The 18,868-nt window shown below is 33.8% G+C and overlaps 1 protein-coding gene across 3 annotated transcripts in view; it reads left to right on the plus strand.

The window, feature by feature from the left end:
* Positions 1-17,618, plus strand: part of LOC141461655 (uncharacterized) — a 29,569-nt gene extending 11,951 nt beyond the window's left edge. For all 3 annotated transcript variants that reach the window (XM_074142861.1, XM_074142862.1, XM_074142860.1), the window contains exons 2-4: positions 2,121-2,213; positions 5,767-6,313; positions 16,650-17,618. In XM_074142861.1, coding sequence (XP_073998962.1) covers positions 2,212-2,213; positions 5,767-6,313 — 549 coding nt within the window. In that variant the 5' untranslated portion in view covers positions 2,121-2,211 and the 3' untranslated portion in view covers positions 16,650-17,618. The remainder of the gene's footprint in view (positions 1-2,120; positions 2,214-5,766; positions 6,314-16,649) is intronic.
* The last annotated feature ends 1,250 nt before the right edge of the window (positions 17,619-18,868 follow it).

Consider the following 18,868-nt stretch of genomic DNA (forward strand, 5'->3'; position numbering starts at 1 on the left):
TCCGTGTGATTTTTCTTAGAATCAAATCAAATCATCTTTAGATGTTCTCAAGCTTACACAAAATGGCTAAAAATTAATTTTACATCTGTTACAAACAAGAAGGTTTAATAATTATTTGGTAATTTTGGGAGAGTTGCGTTTAATTACCAAAAACATTGGAAACCTCCTGCCACATATTTAAGTGTTCAATATCTTTCATGTAAAGGATCAAACTTATTCCTTAATTTATCAAATAATGCACTTTATTTAACTTGTGAAGCATGTACTGTGCCTTCAAAGGCCTTCCTCAGATACAGAAAGCAGTTGATAACCTCCTGGCTAACCTGGCTTGCAGGCCAGAGGAGGCACCTTTTAAAACTGTGTATATGAAAATGGGAGTCAACTGCAAACCCTCACTTTTGGTCACGCGTAAGCCGCGTATGCGGGCAGGAATCTAAAATCAAGTCATATATTTGGAAACTAGAGGTGACGGGCAACAAATTTTTCCTATACCATTTTTTGCTCAGATCAACCGTTTAAGCATGAGATGCATTTGAGGCGTCTTAAAATGAACACCCTGTATATTATGAAAATATATGAGTACGAGTAAAAGGCTACAAATATTTGTAACTTTGTTTTTTTTAAGAAAGCTTATTTTGATGCACACATTTTTTATTCTTTAGAAATTAAAATGTGATCTTGAAACTTAAAAGGCGTTTCTAAATGAAAAAGAATGTTAATTAAATGGCTTCTTTAACACTAAACCTACCACGACCGGTCAATTGACCGTTTTTTAAATTTGGCTTAAAAATTCTAATTACAGCGTTATCATACCGCCATTAAACTTCACGACTTTTCCTAAAATATGTATACAATTGTTTTTTTAATATTCACTTCTTTTCCTAATATTTGATTTTTGAGAAAAATATGCAGTCCGTCTTAACTACCGCGACCGGTCATTTGACCGGCTGAATATTTTCATTTTATTTACTTATTTTAATATTTTATTTTATTTATTTATTTTTGTAACAGAATTCTCTCGAAAACTCAATTTGATAATGCGTTTATCGGATTATTGTTTGCATGTGGTGCATATGAGGCACAAAATGTACGATATTGCCCTTTTCTATGGAACAAAAAATAGAGACGAGCATTCTTCTCAAACACTGTGAGCAGAATTGTATAGACGGAAATTTTGAGGTTTATTCGAGTGGATCAAAGAAATCATCGCTTACAAACCGCTAAATTTGCTTTGATTTCTAAATTTTGGAACAAATTCGTAGAGAACAGTCAAAACTGTTCTAACCAAGAGCTTATATCTCTTCCAAGGACATTTGTTCCCAACTAACTCAAGATGCAGATTTACTCAGTACATGCCCAAATAAACCGGACAAATTTGGTATCAAATTTTAGCTAGGGTTCGATGTAATCTCTTCATATTTGGGAAAACGTGAAAGCAGAGAACCTATAGTTCCTCTTGGGAAGATGGTCGCTCTGAAATTAGCAGCAATGTACACAGCTCGTGGAGGAAATATAACCGTGGAAAATCTCGGAGATGGCCTCAACAAATAGTTTTCAATATCCTAGACTTAGCCCCGGGATAAATGGTTGGATTTTGTTTAAAAAAACTACCGGAAGTGAAATTTCAAGGCAAAACTTTGTGTTACCATTGCAAAACCATGACAAATATTAGTATACGAACAAGTGGTCGGAAAATAGCCAAATAAGGTACTGCAAAGGCAATAGGGATAAGAAATACTGCCTAAAATATAAAAAATACGTATGCGGGAAATTACGTATGGGAAAAAAAGCCTATAATTATAAAAAATGGTTAATAAAGAGTAAAATCTACGAGATTTATTTTAAAATAAAAGAAACTATGCTTTTTCATTGGTAAATAATTATTATCCTCAGCCTATAATAAGAAATTTAAGTGATTTTAAAGTCCGGTCATTTGACCGGTTACGGTAGGAATAGTTATGTATAAATGTCGGTAGGTTTAGTGTTAAAAATAATATAGAATAATTTGTGAATTCTTCTTTTCCTGACATTAGACATTGCTAGCTTGTTTTAAAGAGACTGTTGCTTATTATATTTAAAAAAGTCTACTTCTTTTAATTCAAATTTATTTCTGTTTTCAGTGTGTTTAGTGAAAAACAAAACGAAGTAAAGAAGAGAGTGAATTGCAGCAAATCTTATCCAATTATCTAAAAGCCTTTAATTTTGTCGATCATGTAAGCATTGCTACTCATCACAAATTTAAATGTACTAGAATATTTATTGTAAGAGGAGATACATTATGATAAGGAATGGTAAGGGATCAGCTAAGTGCTCCAATTCAATGCGCAGATCATGGGTTCGAATCCAGCTGTTCCTCTATAATTAACTTAGATAAATTAGAAAATAATTAAATAAGAAGTAACACCGCCTTTTTATACTACATACTTGTATAAGACAAAGATCTTGACTTTAATTGAATACTAAAATTTAACGGACAATCAAATAGAATTCTCCATCTTCCTTCACTCTACAGGGTGTGATCGAAACCTTCGGGAGGTGATTCAGCAGCTCAAATGCTACCAAAAATATTCTCTTCACTTTGGCCCGATTCTCAATAGTGTCCAAGATATTTGCATTTTTAACTTTTCCGTCGATATTCGCGTTTTTCACCATAAAAACGGCCATAACTTTTCTATCCTTTATCCTACAACAAATCTGCTTATTCCAAACGAAAGAGCATTAAATTTCCTAGAAATCTGCTCAATACAGAGCTTTAAAACATTTCTTATAACAATGACTTTAATGTCTAAAAAATTCGTTTTCGATGATTTTTGTTAAAATTTTCAACTGCATTTTTTCAATGATTAATGAACCAAAGAGTCACCCAATTGCAGGAAAAGTTCTGCATTTATTGAGCTTCAAGATCATATGGATTTTTTTGGTTTTTAATGAAACCCTACCCCGAACAGAGGGGTGTAAATGCAGAGAACTGGGATTTTGCGTAACCGACTTTTCACTACTAATTTACTCAAATGTCAATTTTTGGAGAAGGAACAAAAAGAAAAGTAACCATTTTAGTTTTTAACAATAATTATTTAATAAAACGGAAGTAAAAAATAAAGTAGCAATAAAACGCAGTAGTTGTCTACAATTGTTTGTGCAACATATTTTAATGGTATAATGGAGGTTTTTTTGATCAAAGTTAATTAATTAATAATAATTCAAAAAAAATTAATTATTTTCTTTTTGTTCCTTCTCCAAAAATTTGATTAGTTTTGAATTATTATTGATTAAACTTTGATGGAAAAAAAACTCCATTATGACGTTAAAATATGTTAATAAATAAGTAAATAATAAAGTAAAAATTTCATTGTTATAAGAAACGTTTTGAGGCTCGGTATTGAGCAGATTTATAGGAAATTTAATGCTCTTTCATTTGGAATAAGCAGATTTGTTGTAGGATAAAGGATAGAAAAGTCAGCCGTTTTTATGGTGAAAAACGCGAATATCGACGGAAAAGTTAAAAATGCAAATATCTTGGACACTATTGAGAATTGGGCAAAAGAGAAGAGAATATTTTTTGTTGCATTTGAGCTGCCGAATCACCTCCCGAAGTTTCGACCACTCCTCCGCATAAACTCTGTATAAAGAAAATAAATAAAACAAAATATTTATTCGTAATTTATCTTTACAAATGCATAATTGAAAGTATAAACGCCATTTCCAAAAAAAAAGAAATCGTTTCCTTTGTACTTCTTAGGGTTACGTTGTAATCTGTATAGATTTCCTTAGTAATTTATGCTAGGAAATAGAAAAATTGATTTGATTGACTGAATTTGATCTTGGAGTTGGCCAATGAAAACTCTCCCATGTTGCTCCATAGCCATTGATTGATCAAAAAATGGTTGCTACCCTGCACCTCTCAAAATAGGACAGCGTATCCCCAACCTGTGGTACGCAAGTTGCTGGTTGATGGTACACAAAAAATAATCAATGGCGGACATAATAAAATCTTAAAAATATCATAGAATGTACAGTAATAAGGTTAGTCTGTCTCAAGATATACGAGAAAATATAATACCACATTTAACAGGGTTAAAATTGTCTTTCATGGAGTATTTTCCCAAACCCGAAAACACAAATGATAATTGGATTTCAAACTCCTTCTAGAATTAGAATTGCTCATTAGAATGCATATATCACAAACCTAATATTTCTATAATAAAACAGGGAACACTTGCACTTAACTGATTTAAATAAAGTAAATAACATTATGTATAATATATTTTGGAATTCTCAAAATTTATTACAAAATGTTGGTCAACGATATTTAGATAAATTCATTTCTTTTCAAGTTATAAGAATTCTTTCTGAAATAAGATTGGGGTGGCCCTTATGTTATTAAATTTGAAATCAATAATGTAATTTATACAATCAAACCCCAAAGATTATTGTTTAATGTGTAATAAGAACGAGCCGGAAACATTAATTGTTTATCAGCTGCCCAGTCTATGAAAGTTTTAGAATCCCATTCAAAGGATATAAGGTGAACATGAACTTGAACTGATTTGTAACAGATACAATTGTTTCCTCCTGTTACTGACTTTGGTCGTTCAACCTCTAGAACAATCTAGGCCTTTCTTCTCCGCCACAGGTAGATACCGCCCTTTTGTTTATGCAGTGGCGGCCTGTTACTGACTTTGGTCGTTCAACCTCTAGAACAATCTAGCCCTTTCCTTTCTAGTTCAGGTAGAGACCGCCCCTTTTGTCTACACAGTGGTGGCCTGATACCGACTTTGGTCGCTTAACCCCTAGAACAATCTAGGCCTTTCTTCTCTGCCTTTGATCTCTAAAAAAAATAAAGATAATAGTAGTAATAATTAAAACAGTTGGTACGGACAGTTGTATAAGGGTTGATCGTCAAAAAATGCACGAAAAAGCGTAAAGTTGAAAAACACCCAAATTTGACATTTTTTTTTCTCTTTTTCTATAAAAGATAAAATTCTCAAATTTTCTTTAAAATATAGGGCAGATCCTTCTTTATGACTGTAATTTTTTTGTAACAGCTCAGATCAAGTAAATTTTGAGAAAACAGTTGCCGAAAATGAGCAAAAATGGCATTTTCATAAAATGTTCTTGTTCCTGTTCTTGTTGTTGTTATTGTTGTTACCTTTTTTGTAAACATCATACCGCCTAAACGCACCAACCGATCTTCATGAATGAGGAGTCATACGATTCAGAATTTTATGTAGATATGCCTTTTGGGGGTCTCGACGCTGTACATCAAATGGGGGAGGAGTTAGCCCCATATATGTGAGGCCCCCTCCAAAATTATATTATTACTAATAACTATAAATCTTAACCCGATTTTGATAAAATTTGGCAGGATGAAAGGGTTAGGGCTTAAGGATTAAAGCGATGTTCTGCTCTTACCCTTAATAGGAGGAATTATGACAATCGTTTCAAATGATCGACGGATGATAATAATAATAAAATAACACACTCGAAATGAAACATTTCACGAAATACAATCATTTTTACGAACAGCATGACGTAACAAGTGGTACGCGAGCTAAAAAAGGTTGGGAAACGCTGATTTAGAAGATACAAGGCAATAAATCTCTGGTCCAGGCTATAGACTGTCTAGGTACTTCACTCAGGATTGGCAGCAGCGCAAAAAATATGATAGCAAACCTCTGCACATCATTTTATTGAAAAACTCTAAATTTTTTTTTGATATTCAGCTCCTTTAAATTTATTATATCTAAAATTGTTTAATCATTTTAGGAGTAACGGAGGATCAAGTGGAAACGGGCAGCGAATGCCGCCACCTTCAAGCAACACGACGCGGCCACCTGGAAACTGGCCTCTCCGAGGTCAGCGACATCCCCTAGGTCTAATGCAATACTATCATCCCTACCAGCGTCCACCACATTTTCGTCCCCGTATTCCTCGCCAGAGATTTGGTGTTAGATTGATGAATAGGCATCATGTTGTGCCTATTGTAATCTTTCGCAACGGGGTGCCACTGCCACCTATACGTGGAAGACCATATAGACCATACATACGTCCGCCCGCTAGACCACACTTCAACCCAAACATATATCCAATGCAGGGCTATGGTGGTAATGTGCCGCTAGTAAATCATATCCATAATGGGCCGATAAACGAGCCAAATATCATCCTACCTCCACCTCCACCTCCACCACCAATACCGGAAGACCAGGAAGCTATACTGCCAGATCCAATACAACCAGAGCAAGCAGAAGCCAATGACCCACCAGTTCCTGAAGAGCTAGCACATAACCTAGATTGGCAAATAAACGGTCATTAAGTAAGTTTTTGTAAATTTTTCCAAACTAGATTAATGTAGAGTAGAGGGGACACATTTGAACAGAATTTACATTTTCTGTTACAGAGTGCACAGAATCGTATTATTGAACCTTTTTATTTTGTTTTCTACAACTTTCAAGTCTTCTTAACAGATCTATATCAATAAACAGTTGGTACTTTACATACATATCTACATTTTTTTAATCTAAAAATGTTGAGTCAAATGTTAATATCTGCCCCTCTGGTGGGGTAGCTTTGAACACAATATAAAATAGAAAGAAATGATATTACTTTACTCTGAATCTACCTTCTATCAGTTATTTCTCTCACTACTACATTACTTTCTCTTTTAAACCATTGAAATCTAGTTCAAAAATCAAGAATGACTCAGTTCGGGACGTTGTACCCGAAAAGTGATGGGTTTAGGAAGTTTGAACAAAATATTCGCTTTGTTGCGCTTCTTAATGTAGGTTCGGACCCACTTTCCCCTTCTCTGCGATTAAACCCAAAAAAAGTCACAAACTTGCAGGTCGGTAGGGCACATTCTAACTGTGATGTTGAAATGTGCCTCCTCTCCTTCCATAAGAGAAAATATAATATCCAACACTTTTTGCAAGCAAATAGACTTTTGTAAATACTAGATTTAAAAATACGTAAAAACTCCAAATGGTAATATGGACTAACAATACTTACACCTTGTCCACTACGATCTTCACAATACACTTCCAAAGCTGCAACAAAAATTTTACTTCCACCTTACAAAATATAACATTCCTCAATTCTGACTTTACAAACAATGGAAACGAAGGGAAACTCTGTCAATTATGTAACAGATCTACCACAAAATATGGAGAAAATTACCAATCATATACAGGGTGACCAGAGTTATATGCTCCACCCACTTTTTTTTTAAACGGCGGGAAATTTCGAAAAAATAAAAAACACGTATTTAATCATTTTTAGTCTAGTTTATTTTCAGGGATTGACCAATTTTTTTAAACTCCTGTATCTCGAGATACAGTATCCAACTTTGTTTTTTCAAATGGAACGTTATAATTTTTTTGCATATTTTTATAGTTTTTGAGCTCCTAAAAAAAACACAAAAAATATTTTTGAAATCGGTTAGGTTTTTCAAAAGTTATGGTGATTTAAAATATGAAAAATAAATTTCAGTTTATTGTCAAAATTACGTTATTTTTTTTAAAGAATCTGTTCAAACTGGGCACCATCAACGGATAGGCAAGCCAAAACTCTGGACTCGCACGCTTTGCTTGTAGCAGCACTTATGGTGGCGAAGTCAAGATCTAGGCAGGCTAGAGTTATTCGACGTTTCAGATCATCGATTGAAGCCACGGGATTAAGATTAGTGTACACTTTATTTTTTAGATATTCCCACAAAAAATAGTCCATTGGGGTCAAGTCCGGGGATCGAGGTGGCCATTGGATCGGACAATGAGTTCCTATGCTCTTTTCACGGAAATTTCTGTCCAGGTAACGTCGAACAACTCTCGCATTATGTGCCGGACAACCATCTTGTTGAAAATACATATCTAGCTCCACTGCTTCAATACTCACCACTACTTCTGTTCATAATAACACTCTTTGACCGTGTTTGAATAAGAAACGGATAAAAAAAGAGATTTTTGATGAGTAGAATGATGGTTCTAATGGGTTAAATCCAGTTGTTGCAAAAATGCGTGCCTCTTATCTCGATACTGTATGCTTATAACATTAATGTAAGGCTGTAAACATAGTGGAGCGGCGAAAACAAACACAAGTTATCATATGGGACCACGTGGAGAGCAAGGCGGAAGTTAGAGCTACCAAGAGAGAGTAGAGCAACGCGTCTTGACATGTTTGATTTCTTCGCTCTCATCGCGTTGAATTTCCTAAGGTTAAAATGAATATTGCGGCATTTATTGGTGTAGTTTTTTTTAGAGAAACCTCTGTGGGACCAAAAGGATCTTCTACACCACCACCGTTTGTGTTGGATAAGGAATGGGACAGGATTAATGGGGTTAACATTGAAATTCGCCCTTTCCTTGATTAACATGCCTTCAACTCCGGTTAGTATGTAATCTAATGTTGAAATAGACATTCGAAAATACGAATGAAACTTGCCAGAATGCTCCCAAAGTTGTTGGTACAAGTGATGGAATTCACCAAGTTCATGTCTAGTCCTGTTTATGTCATGCACACTGCAGCTCCTACTTCTCAGCAACTTAGAAAATACCAAATTTTAAAGGAAGAATTTCCGTATAGAAATAATTCCTCCATCATGTCTCGTCAAGGAAATTATTCTGAAGAAATAACGGTTTGTGTGGGAACAATGCGCAAAGATGGGATTCAGGAGTCAATTATTGCTCAGAGACTCAGAATGAACCAATACACTGTTTCAAAAATTTTAATGTGCTACAGGAAGACTGGGAGATACTCCCGAAGACCTGCCACGGGCCGTGCCAGGACTACTACTCGGACAGATGAGAGATTTATACATCTGAATGTGTTAAGGAACAGGTCCGTCACTAGCAATCAATTACGTCACTTGATCGCTGATGTCCGTAATGTTCAAGTAGGACAGTTAGAGGAAGGCTAAATGAAGCAAACTTGGCTTCCAGGATACCCTCTACTCACCAGAGCACTTAGGAGTTGCCAGGCTGCATTATTCAAGAGAACATGTCAATTGGACAATAGAGGATTGGAGACGTGTTTTATTCACAAATGAGTCGAGATTCACCCTACATTCTCCAGATGGAAGGATGAGAGTTTGGAGGCGAAAAGGCCTCCACAAATGCAGAGGCTAACATTTCTCCAAAAGTGGCTTTTGGTGGAGGCGGTGTTATGGTTTTGAAGAGGCATAAGTTTTGACGGTCGTACAGACTTACACATGATGGAAAATGGGACGCTAAATGCTCGGAGGATACCATGAAGAGGCTCTTTAACTATACGTGGTGCCAATCTATGAAAGAGTCTGGTGATGATTTTTTTTATTAATGCAGTTCAATGCCAGATGTCACACTGCTCGAGTTTGGCGCCTATACCCACTGCTAGGATCAGGTGGTTGGCGTCTATAATATTATCAGAAGGGCAAGAGCAAATTGGAGGGACTGAAATTCCTATACGGTTGAGATGGTAGGGCGAGAAGTTATGGTCGAAGCACAGTCGTATGAGAGTAGTAAAGAACTTTCTACCTTCTGCGAAGCAGAAAGTACCACGGTTTTTTAGGTATTGTCGGCTGCAAAGTGGGAGTAAAATTTACCTTTGGCATGTTTTGATTTTTCGTAATCCATAGACCATGCTCTGTAATAGGTACGTTTAAAGAAGTAATTTATATCTGAGGGTAACAGTTTCTCGAGCTTTAGATTCTCCAGGTGTAAATTGCCTCCTTAGCCTTGGAGTCTGCAATTTCATTGCCAGTTATCCCAGTGTGGCCCCCTAATCAATATCAATCGAACCGTCTTTCCGCTAAGACCCGCTCTCTTCAGAAGGTGGAATCGTTTGGTTTTTCCACCGAGAAGACCAGATCTAAATCCAATCGAGCATCTTTCGGACACAATTGGAAGACGTCTCGGACTTCATCTGATTATCCCTAGCGCTCTCAGTGAGCTAATACAGCAATTAATTTATTTTATTTATTTATTTATTAAACACTGTTTCGATACAATTATGTATATAACAGTGGGATTGACCCATATTTACATTTCCAAACATACCTACGAAAGTTCAAAATTATGGAACAAAATTAGAAAAAACTAAAAACAATTCTCATAACCAAAAATTAAATTAACTACCCTGTTAACAATAGAAAATAAAGTAAAAAGAAATAATAATTATATCTTAAAAAACTATAAATTATATATTTTTAAATAATTTTTATTTAGATTAGATAAAGTTCATTAATACTGTGGTTATCAATTAAATAGAAAATTTCTAAATTTTAATGAATGAATTGTAAATAAAAATAAATTGCCAGGCTTACTGTTTAAGAGTGATTTCATTGTGGTAACAAATAAAAATTTACATTTACCAACTCGGGCACAAAATGTGTTCTTTGTGAGGCAAAAAGGGGACATTTAACGTAAAAATGAAAACAGTCCATTAGTTCGTTATTCTTACAATACACACATTCTTCAAAATGCTTTAAAATTAATGAGGTGCTCTGATCGGTAAATTTAGATATGTATTTCCCAGATAATCTAAACTGTGCAATAAAGCGTTTAAATAAAAATTTTAAATCAGAAGTTAAATAACTTTGAACATTGCAATCAGTTTCAAAAAAGTCTAAGTAATATAGATTGTAGTTATATGTAAACAATTGATTTAAGTCCGTGCTTCTTAGATAACACTGATAATTATTCAAAACAGAAGAAATATTATTTACTAATTCCTTGGATGTTTCCAGGTTTAAAATAGCAACCATTCCAATTTCATCAACCATATTAGCTAGTTGGGCAAACCAATTGTATTTGTCATTTATGGCTTTATTATTTAACTTGTTTTCGAAATATAAATCTCTTAATTTTAACAGACATATTTTGGGAAGTCTATGATCCTCCATTTCAATCACCTTTACTAACCATTTAAGAGTAAATTTAAGAATTTTTAACTTAATATGGACAAGACCAAATTCCAAACGAAGTAGAAAAAAAGGGACAGACCTATTAAGGTGAAACAAACGTTTAAAAAACTGCAAGTGAATTCGCTCCAAGTCATTAGCATACCGTATACCCCATACTTGTACAGAATAAAGGATTGTTGACTGGACCAAAGTATTATTCAGCGTAATCACAGAATCCCAAGATGAGGATTTAGCCCTTCTTAACACTTCAATAACCGTACCTTGAGCTAAGCCAGCCTTAGAAGAGATGGAATTCAGATGCGAAGAAAATAGGCCTGTACGGTTAAATGAAACTCCCAAATAGGAAAAACTTGTCACCAAGTCTATTTTGGACCCCTCATAAAAGAAACTTCTATCCTGTTTGCCTTTGCCTTTGTGAAATTTCATGATCTTTGTTTTGGAAATATTAACGGTCAATTTATTACTGTTACAATAGGATGATAATAGATTCAGCTTGTTGGTCATATCCGTGTAAGAGTCCGCAAACAATATCAAATCATCAGCATAAAGCAAAATTAAAATGTCGCATGACCTAGTTATGGGGATACCAGAAACATTGTGCGATCTAAAAAAATGCTCAATGCCCGAGATAAACAAATTAAATAAAAAAGGGGAAAGAGACTCTCCCTGGAGAACACCCTCAGTAATGTTGATTTCCGAAGAGAATTGCCCATCACATTTTACCTTCATTTTTGCATTATCATAAATACCAATTAGTATTCTTAATATTCTACTGCTAACGCCAATATTAAACAATTTCACCCACAATAGCTGATGGCTAACACTGTCAAATGCCCTACTAAAATCAACAAACAATGCATAAAAAGGTCTTCGACTCTGTCTTAATCTCAGCTGAATGATACTATTTAAAATAAATAGATTGTCTAAGCAACCACGACCATTGCGAAAACCTGACTGGCATTCTGGTATAATATTAGCTGAAGATGCCCAAACTGACAATCTATCAAGAAGCAATTGTGTAAAAATTTTTAGAATACAATTGGCAAGAGCAATGCTTCTATAATTGTTGGGAACCGCACGGTCACCCTTCTTAAACAGCATTGTAAATACCACCTTGGACCAATCCCCTGGAACGGACTCACAGTCAAAAACCTTATTATACAAGGTAACAAGGTACAACAGCCAGTTCACAGGCAGATTCTTAAAACATTCATAAGTTAAGCCATCAACTCCAGGGGACTTTCCATTACTTTTCCTGTGAATAGCATTAAGAACTTCAACTTCCGAAAATGGCTGATCCAAAATTGGATGCGAAACACCAAAGAACATACTGTTATTTACCACACGCTCAGGAAAATTAGAATTAAAAAACTGTTCCCACCCTTCAACAGTAATACACGAAGGAAAATAATGTTTACATCTTAAACTACTAACTACATTCCAAAATTCAGAAGTATTCTTTACATTGGAAAATTTTAACAAAATAGAATTATTATATTCTGAGCGCTTTCTCCTAATTAAATTCTTATACTTTCTTTTCTCATCTAGGAAAACACCTCTGTCATTTTCAGAGAAATTAGATTTTTTACAGATTTTTAAGCACAGTTTCAATTTTTTCCTCTGATCTCTACATTCTATATCATACCATACTTTTGTATTTCTGCTTCTATTACCAGACGAAGAATTCTTAACCATCCCCAAATTAGACGAAACATCTAAAATAGCTTCAACAAAATTATGATAAAGAGAATCAAGAGAATCATTTTGAAAATTAACAACAATTTTATTGGAATACATCAGTAATGCACTAAAATCCTCAGCAAGTGACTTATTGAATCTTATCATTGAGAAATTACTTGGAGTAGAAACAGATCTAGATACTGATAAATTAAAATCATAATTATATATACATAGTTCCAATGGAAAATGGTCAGAGAGGGTTACAAAATTAGCAACTTTTAGGTCATCAATAACATCCAGATGATACATATCACACCAAATTAAATCGACCGTACTACAACCATTTTTAGATAAGTACGTACTCGTATAGTTACCAACAACATCACTCTTCGTCCGGCCATTCAAAAGTAAAAAACCCAATTCTTCCAGTATATCAACTAGTGATTTACCTCTTTTATTACACACTAAATCAAGATTATTTCTGTAACAATAAATATTAGTATCTTGTACTAATTCAAAACTACATTGATTGAGATCAGCCACTCTGCTATTAAAATCACCGCCTATGATAAAAGGAACTTGGCTAAATCTATTTTTTATACTATTTATAGTTGAAGAGAATAATTCAAAAACTTCATCCTCCGAGGTTGGCTTGAAATACACCAGACAAATAATAAATACAAATTTAGACTTACTTGTCATTTTAGCAATTATCCAATATTGAGATAACTCTAATAAAATAGAATCAAAAAACAAGTTGTTTACTAATAAAACAAGACCACCACTCGCCCTACCATGAGTGTAGGTTTTTACTGCGGGAGAAAAATAGTAAGTAAACTTGGAAAATTTAGCCAATTTCAAATTATTATCATCTACCAAAAACGTTTCACTCAAGCCAACAATGGCATAATCAAATAAAAAAATCAATGTCCACCTTACTGTTAAAACCAGACACATTCCAAAACAAACACTTTATTTTAGGTACAGAAACACACTTAGAAGAGGCATGAGAAGTATTTATTTGGTCTTTCTGACTAAAAAATTAGCTATAGCCGGCTGAATAGGTTTGTTTTCCTTCCTTTTCCTTTTAGACCCCAAAGACACAGAAGAGGTATCGGTATCATAAACTTCCTGGTCATCATCATCTGTCGTATTTCCGGTGGCTGGATTCAGAAACAACAAATCCTCTCCACATATTATCACTCTAGGCTGATCGTTTACATCCTTTTTTATCAATACCAAACCATTTCTATGCCAAACAGAATCCAACAGTCCCTGCTTCTTCAAATTTCTAGCCGATTGAAATAATTTGTAATTAAATGAAGAAAGTAATTCGTTGACGTAAATATGCCTATTGGAATCACCAGGAAAAAGTTTTTCTTTATTTTTTTTGGAATTTATAATAAACTTATTTTTCACTGACGTGTGTAAAAATTTAATTATAATTGAAGGAGAGTTATTCCGACCAAATTGACGACGATAAATATAATCAACCATGTTAGCGTTCAATTCTAAACCAATCACATCAGAAATCCCCTTAACAATATTGAAGAGATCCTCATTTTCAGTGACTGGCAAATTGTCAATTTTTACGCTACTTTGAAATGGGATCTGTGTACAAAATGCAGTTTCCCTACTCAAACTCATAATTCGTTCCCTCAACTTGGTATTTTCTGTAATTAGTGCTGATATTTTCTTTTTACATACTTTAAGTTCTTTCTCGAGTTTTGAAATTAGCTTACTAAATTCAGTTTTCAGTCCTTTCACTTCCGCTAACATAGAAGTCTGTTCCTTTCTGCAGGCAGCAATGTCATTAGACAACAAATCCAGTTTAGAAATAATCAAACTGTTAATATCTACGTCACCATTTCCCCTAGTTGGGCGTGACTGTAGAGCCCCGCTACTAGCGCCTGCCGCTTCTTTATCAATTGGCATAGTTCGATAGTCCAAATAACAATAAACAAAAGAAACACTCACCGAAGAAAAAAAAGATTGCAACAGTTATTTAATTATATTCTTTTTTACCTGAATTCACACAATCCGTTTAAGAAAATGAAACAAATTAAATACCTATAAACAGTAACCACTGATAACTAACTATTAGCAAAAATTTACGACAAAAAACGGATAACAAACCACTAAAATAAACTAAAGTGTACAGAGCAATAAAAGTACGTCCGCACAGTTTGGCTGTTCGGGGTCAACCCAATACAGCAATTAATTGAAGAATGGAATGAGATTTCTCGAGAGATTATCCAAAATCTAATCGTTTCAATGCCAAGGTGGCTTGCTGCAGTTATCAGAACAAGAGGAGGTATCCCTAAATATTGTTGAAATAAATGAGAACCATTTTAATTTTTGAATTTTACAGAATTTTTTGGGGCGGCTTGATTTTCTTGAATTTTTTGTAGTTGTTCTTTTTTTCCTTTGGATTAGAGTTCAACAACATGAATCCATAAAAAAAAGTAATACAAAAATGCATTTTAACTTCAAATTATAACATTTTGAAATTGTATGCAATACTTTTGTCCAGCAGTTTATTATTATTTATTTTTTAGAGATTCGTATTACTCTCTTATAACAGCTACTTGTGAGCAGTTTAATTTAACTGCAAACAGAGAATGAACTTAAATTTAAGATTTAGAAATAAAATATTGCCGAGACAGTATTTTACAGAGTTTGCCGACAGTTTAAGTCATTATTACCACAGATTGTGGACATAGGGTAAAGACGGGTGAGATGGCCAATCGGTAGAGATGGCCAACAGACGAAATTTGACCTAAATGTCGTCCGACGGCGCTGCGTGACCTCTCAAGTGATGAACCTTCATGTCTGACTACAGTGAGCTTATTTTGGTCTGCGTCAAAGCGTTATTAATTAACTCAGAGAATAAAAACATTAATCGTCTCAACAAAAAATTTTATGTTAGTTGCATATTGCGTGCTGCAGCGAATGCATTTGTCGAAATTTTAGTGTTGTTTTTTACATATTAGGAAAGTACAGTATACATTAATGAATCCTAACTTCTAAAACTGTCAAAAAGTATGCGTTGAGTTATGTTTATCATGATAGCCATCTCTCTCTAGCATTCGAGACAGATGGCCATCAAACAGTAGGGATAGATGGCCAATTATTTTTACTTTTCGTGACCGTAAATTACTAAATTAAGGATTTAGAATTGGCGAGGAATCGGTCAAATAAAAACAAGAACTCGTCTTTTTCGCCAACGTTTCGACAAATATATTGCCTTCTTCAGGGCCTGGATATTACAAATACAAAAATACAAACACTTTAGAGAATGAGTAATATAGAAAATCAGTTAACAAAATTAACAATTAACAAAAACGTTAAACACAAAACATCGGAAAAACCCCAATTTTTTGTAGCGGTATCTGTGTGTATTGTTTTATAGTGTTCCATTTTTGGGCAACTATGTTGACTACTAATTCTGTATCTGCTCGTATATAAGGGTTCGTAAGGGTTTTTGGTTCTTCCGATGTTTTGTGTTTAACGTTTTTGTATTAAAAGGAAGTTCCCAGTATCTACTGGATTTACTCTTTTGTCAAAGTTTAACATTGTAATTAGTCAATTGTATCTGTCCCATCTCTTTATAGTCAGTCATTACCGAAATGCCGAAAAAAATTAATAAAATAAATAGAAAAATATATATTTATTATTGAAAATATTAAATAAAGTAAATATTAAGTAACCATTTATTGTTTTCCGTTATTTTCACGTTTTACTAGTGCAATTTCATTTACAATATGTGGCCATCTCTCCCAAGTTACACTGGCCAACTCACCCAACCCAGTGGGGATAGATGGCCAACTGCTATTTTTTCTTTGTAAGAATAAAAAAATGTTTCCCTTAGCATTTTTTCTGAAATTTTTTCCTTATCTTATGTTGGTGAGCGTATGAGGTTTCCAAAAATAATAATAAAGTAAGCCTAGCCCTTACCAAAAATTTGCAAGCACCCTCCAAATAAAATGGTGGCCATCTCACCCTACTTTACCCTATAATTAATTTTTATCTCTTATTATGGGTTTGTTCGCTGATTTTGTTATTTTGTCTGTCGCAGGAATTATTGAGGAAGAAAAAGAAGAATTAGCAAGTGAAGACGGGAGAATCAAAATGGAAATCATGAATATCCTACTATGAGATATTTTATATTTAATTACTTTTTTGTTTAATATAATATTGCATCTTTTTCTTTTGAATATGTATTTTGTTTGTTGTTATTATATATTTTATGGTAGTTAAGATAATGCTAGTCATATCTTTTCTATTTAACAAGTAACACGCCATATTCATTTGTTCTATGGCATTTTTCAGCTTCTGCTACACCCTGGTTCTGCTGGCTGGGGCTAGAAAAGACCACCAGAAGTTGGCTGCAGTGCCTACAAAATCGAAGAAGATCGAAGAGAAGACACAATTAATTAAAATTTTAAAAAGACGAGACTGGTTTTTTTCCACCAATATATTGATGAAGGTCTTATTTATAAGTTGGCCATTTGTTTTAACTTAAATATCAATATGTTGGTTTTTTCCAGTCTCCAAGATTTGTTAAAGAGAAATTATAAAACAATAAAGGTAAAATTAAAAAAACAGATTCATTTTATTATAATAGTATAAGAACTTAATTGCTTTCAGAAAGTAAAAAGCTTGTTTGCCTTGCTTTGTAAGTGAGAAAATGATGCTTTGTAATTGGCCTCTTGGAAATGAACAGATTAGGCAGAATAATGGAACAAAGTCTTTGCCAAGAAGGAAGGGTTCTATTGTTCGGGTGTATATTATAATGGCAACTTTTGAAGGAGACAATCAGAAATTGAAGTATTGTAGAGTGTTTAGCCAGCTTGAAATGGACGTGAAGATTAAAGATGGTAAACTTCAGATACGAATCCTGTATAAGTTTTATTAATAAGATGTTATGTATTTTCCATTCCTGTGTTTCAATAGTCTTAATTGTTGGGTTATTCATTTGTAATATCCAGGCTCTGAGGAAGACAATAAATTGAACGAAACGTTAGCGTAAAAACGGAGTTATTGTTGTTTTTTATTTTGACCGAATCCTCGTTCGCTAGTTCAATCCTAAATATTAATAGTTTACGGTCACTGAAAGATAATAAGTATAAGTATAATCAGGGTACTACCCTATACAAATGGAGTGTTGGTTCAAAATTATTACATAACATAAAATAACTGAAAACTAAAAATGAAATTATTTCTTACATAAAAGATAAAAAACTAAAGACAAATTAAAAGACAACTAAAAGAACTAAAATTTATAAAGAAAAATAACAAAATGCTCTTTAATTTTAAATATTAATAAATTTTCTAATGTTTAATGCAGAGACTACAAAGTAATACAAGTTATTAAATTTAGTGAGACTGTCTATAACTAAAAAATTAAGTAAATTTTCCTCGTTATCGTGCTCAACTTTAATAAATTCTGCTAAATATTCGTTCCTGGCAGATCCTAAATGATGGGCATACCAACAGAAAGTGATATACAAGTGTCTGGGGCACCTAAATTGCAGCAGATACAGTGATTGTCCACATTGAATCCTGAAAAGACTGCGTTTACAGATCACAAGACAATTATCAGGATGCCCTAGCCTCAGTTGACTTACAATCCTTTGCTTTAAAATACTACCTCTACATTCTAAGTACCATTCTCTTTTACCCAAGCTACTGACTTTCCTATACAGGGTGTTCAGCATAGGACTACGGTAACTTCGGGAGGCGATTCTGGGCATCATTTGCAACAAAAAATTCCATATAAACTATGGCTCGATTCGGCTCCGTTTTATAGATATTTTTAATTTTATGTTTTTTCAAGGTACTACTACTTTTTAGCATACAGTTGTCTATATTTCTTAAACTATTATAGCTGCAGCAATTTCAATTAGCTCATTAGAAAGAAGGTTAAATTTCCTTTTAAATAAGCTAATTTATATTTCAAAATAATAATATTAAGTATTTCAAATTGTGGCCCAAACATAAGAAAGAGCAAGTTTCTAATTTTTTCAAAAAAATTTGACTTCATTTTTCTCAAAAACATTTTATATGAAAAAACCGTGCACTATTCAGGAAAAACATCTACATACGATCACCTTTCGTAAGGTATAAAATGCATAGGTGTTATTTTAAAAGATGATGCAGAAATCTGTGATTAATTGCAAAAAAGTAGGCCCCAAAACAGCGTCGGTATTAAAACTGTCCGGTAGGACAGTTGTATAAGGGTTGACCATCAAAAACTGCACAAAAAAGTGTAACGTTGAAAAACACCCAACTTTG

The sequence above is a fragment of the Rhodnius prolixus genome, unplaced genomic scaffold (assembly GCF_049639745.1).
Source record: "Rhodnius prolixus isolate KJV_2025 unplaced genomic scaffold, Rpr scaffold_12, whole genome shotgun sequence".
Classification (NCBI taxonomy): Eukaryota; Metazoa; Arthropoda; class Insecta; order Hemiptera; family Reduviidae; genus Rhodnius; species Rhodnius prolixus.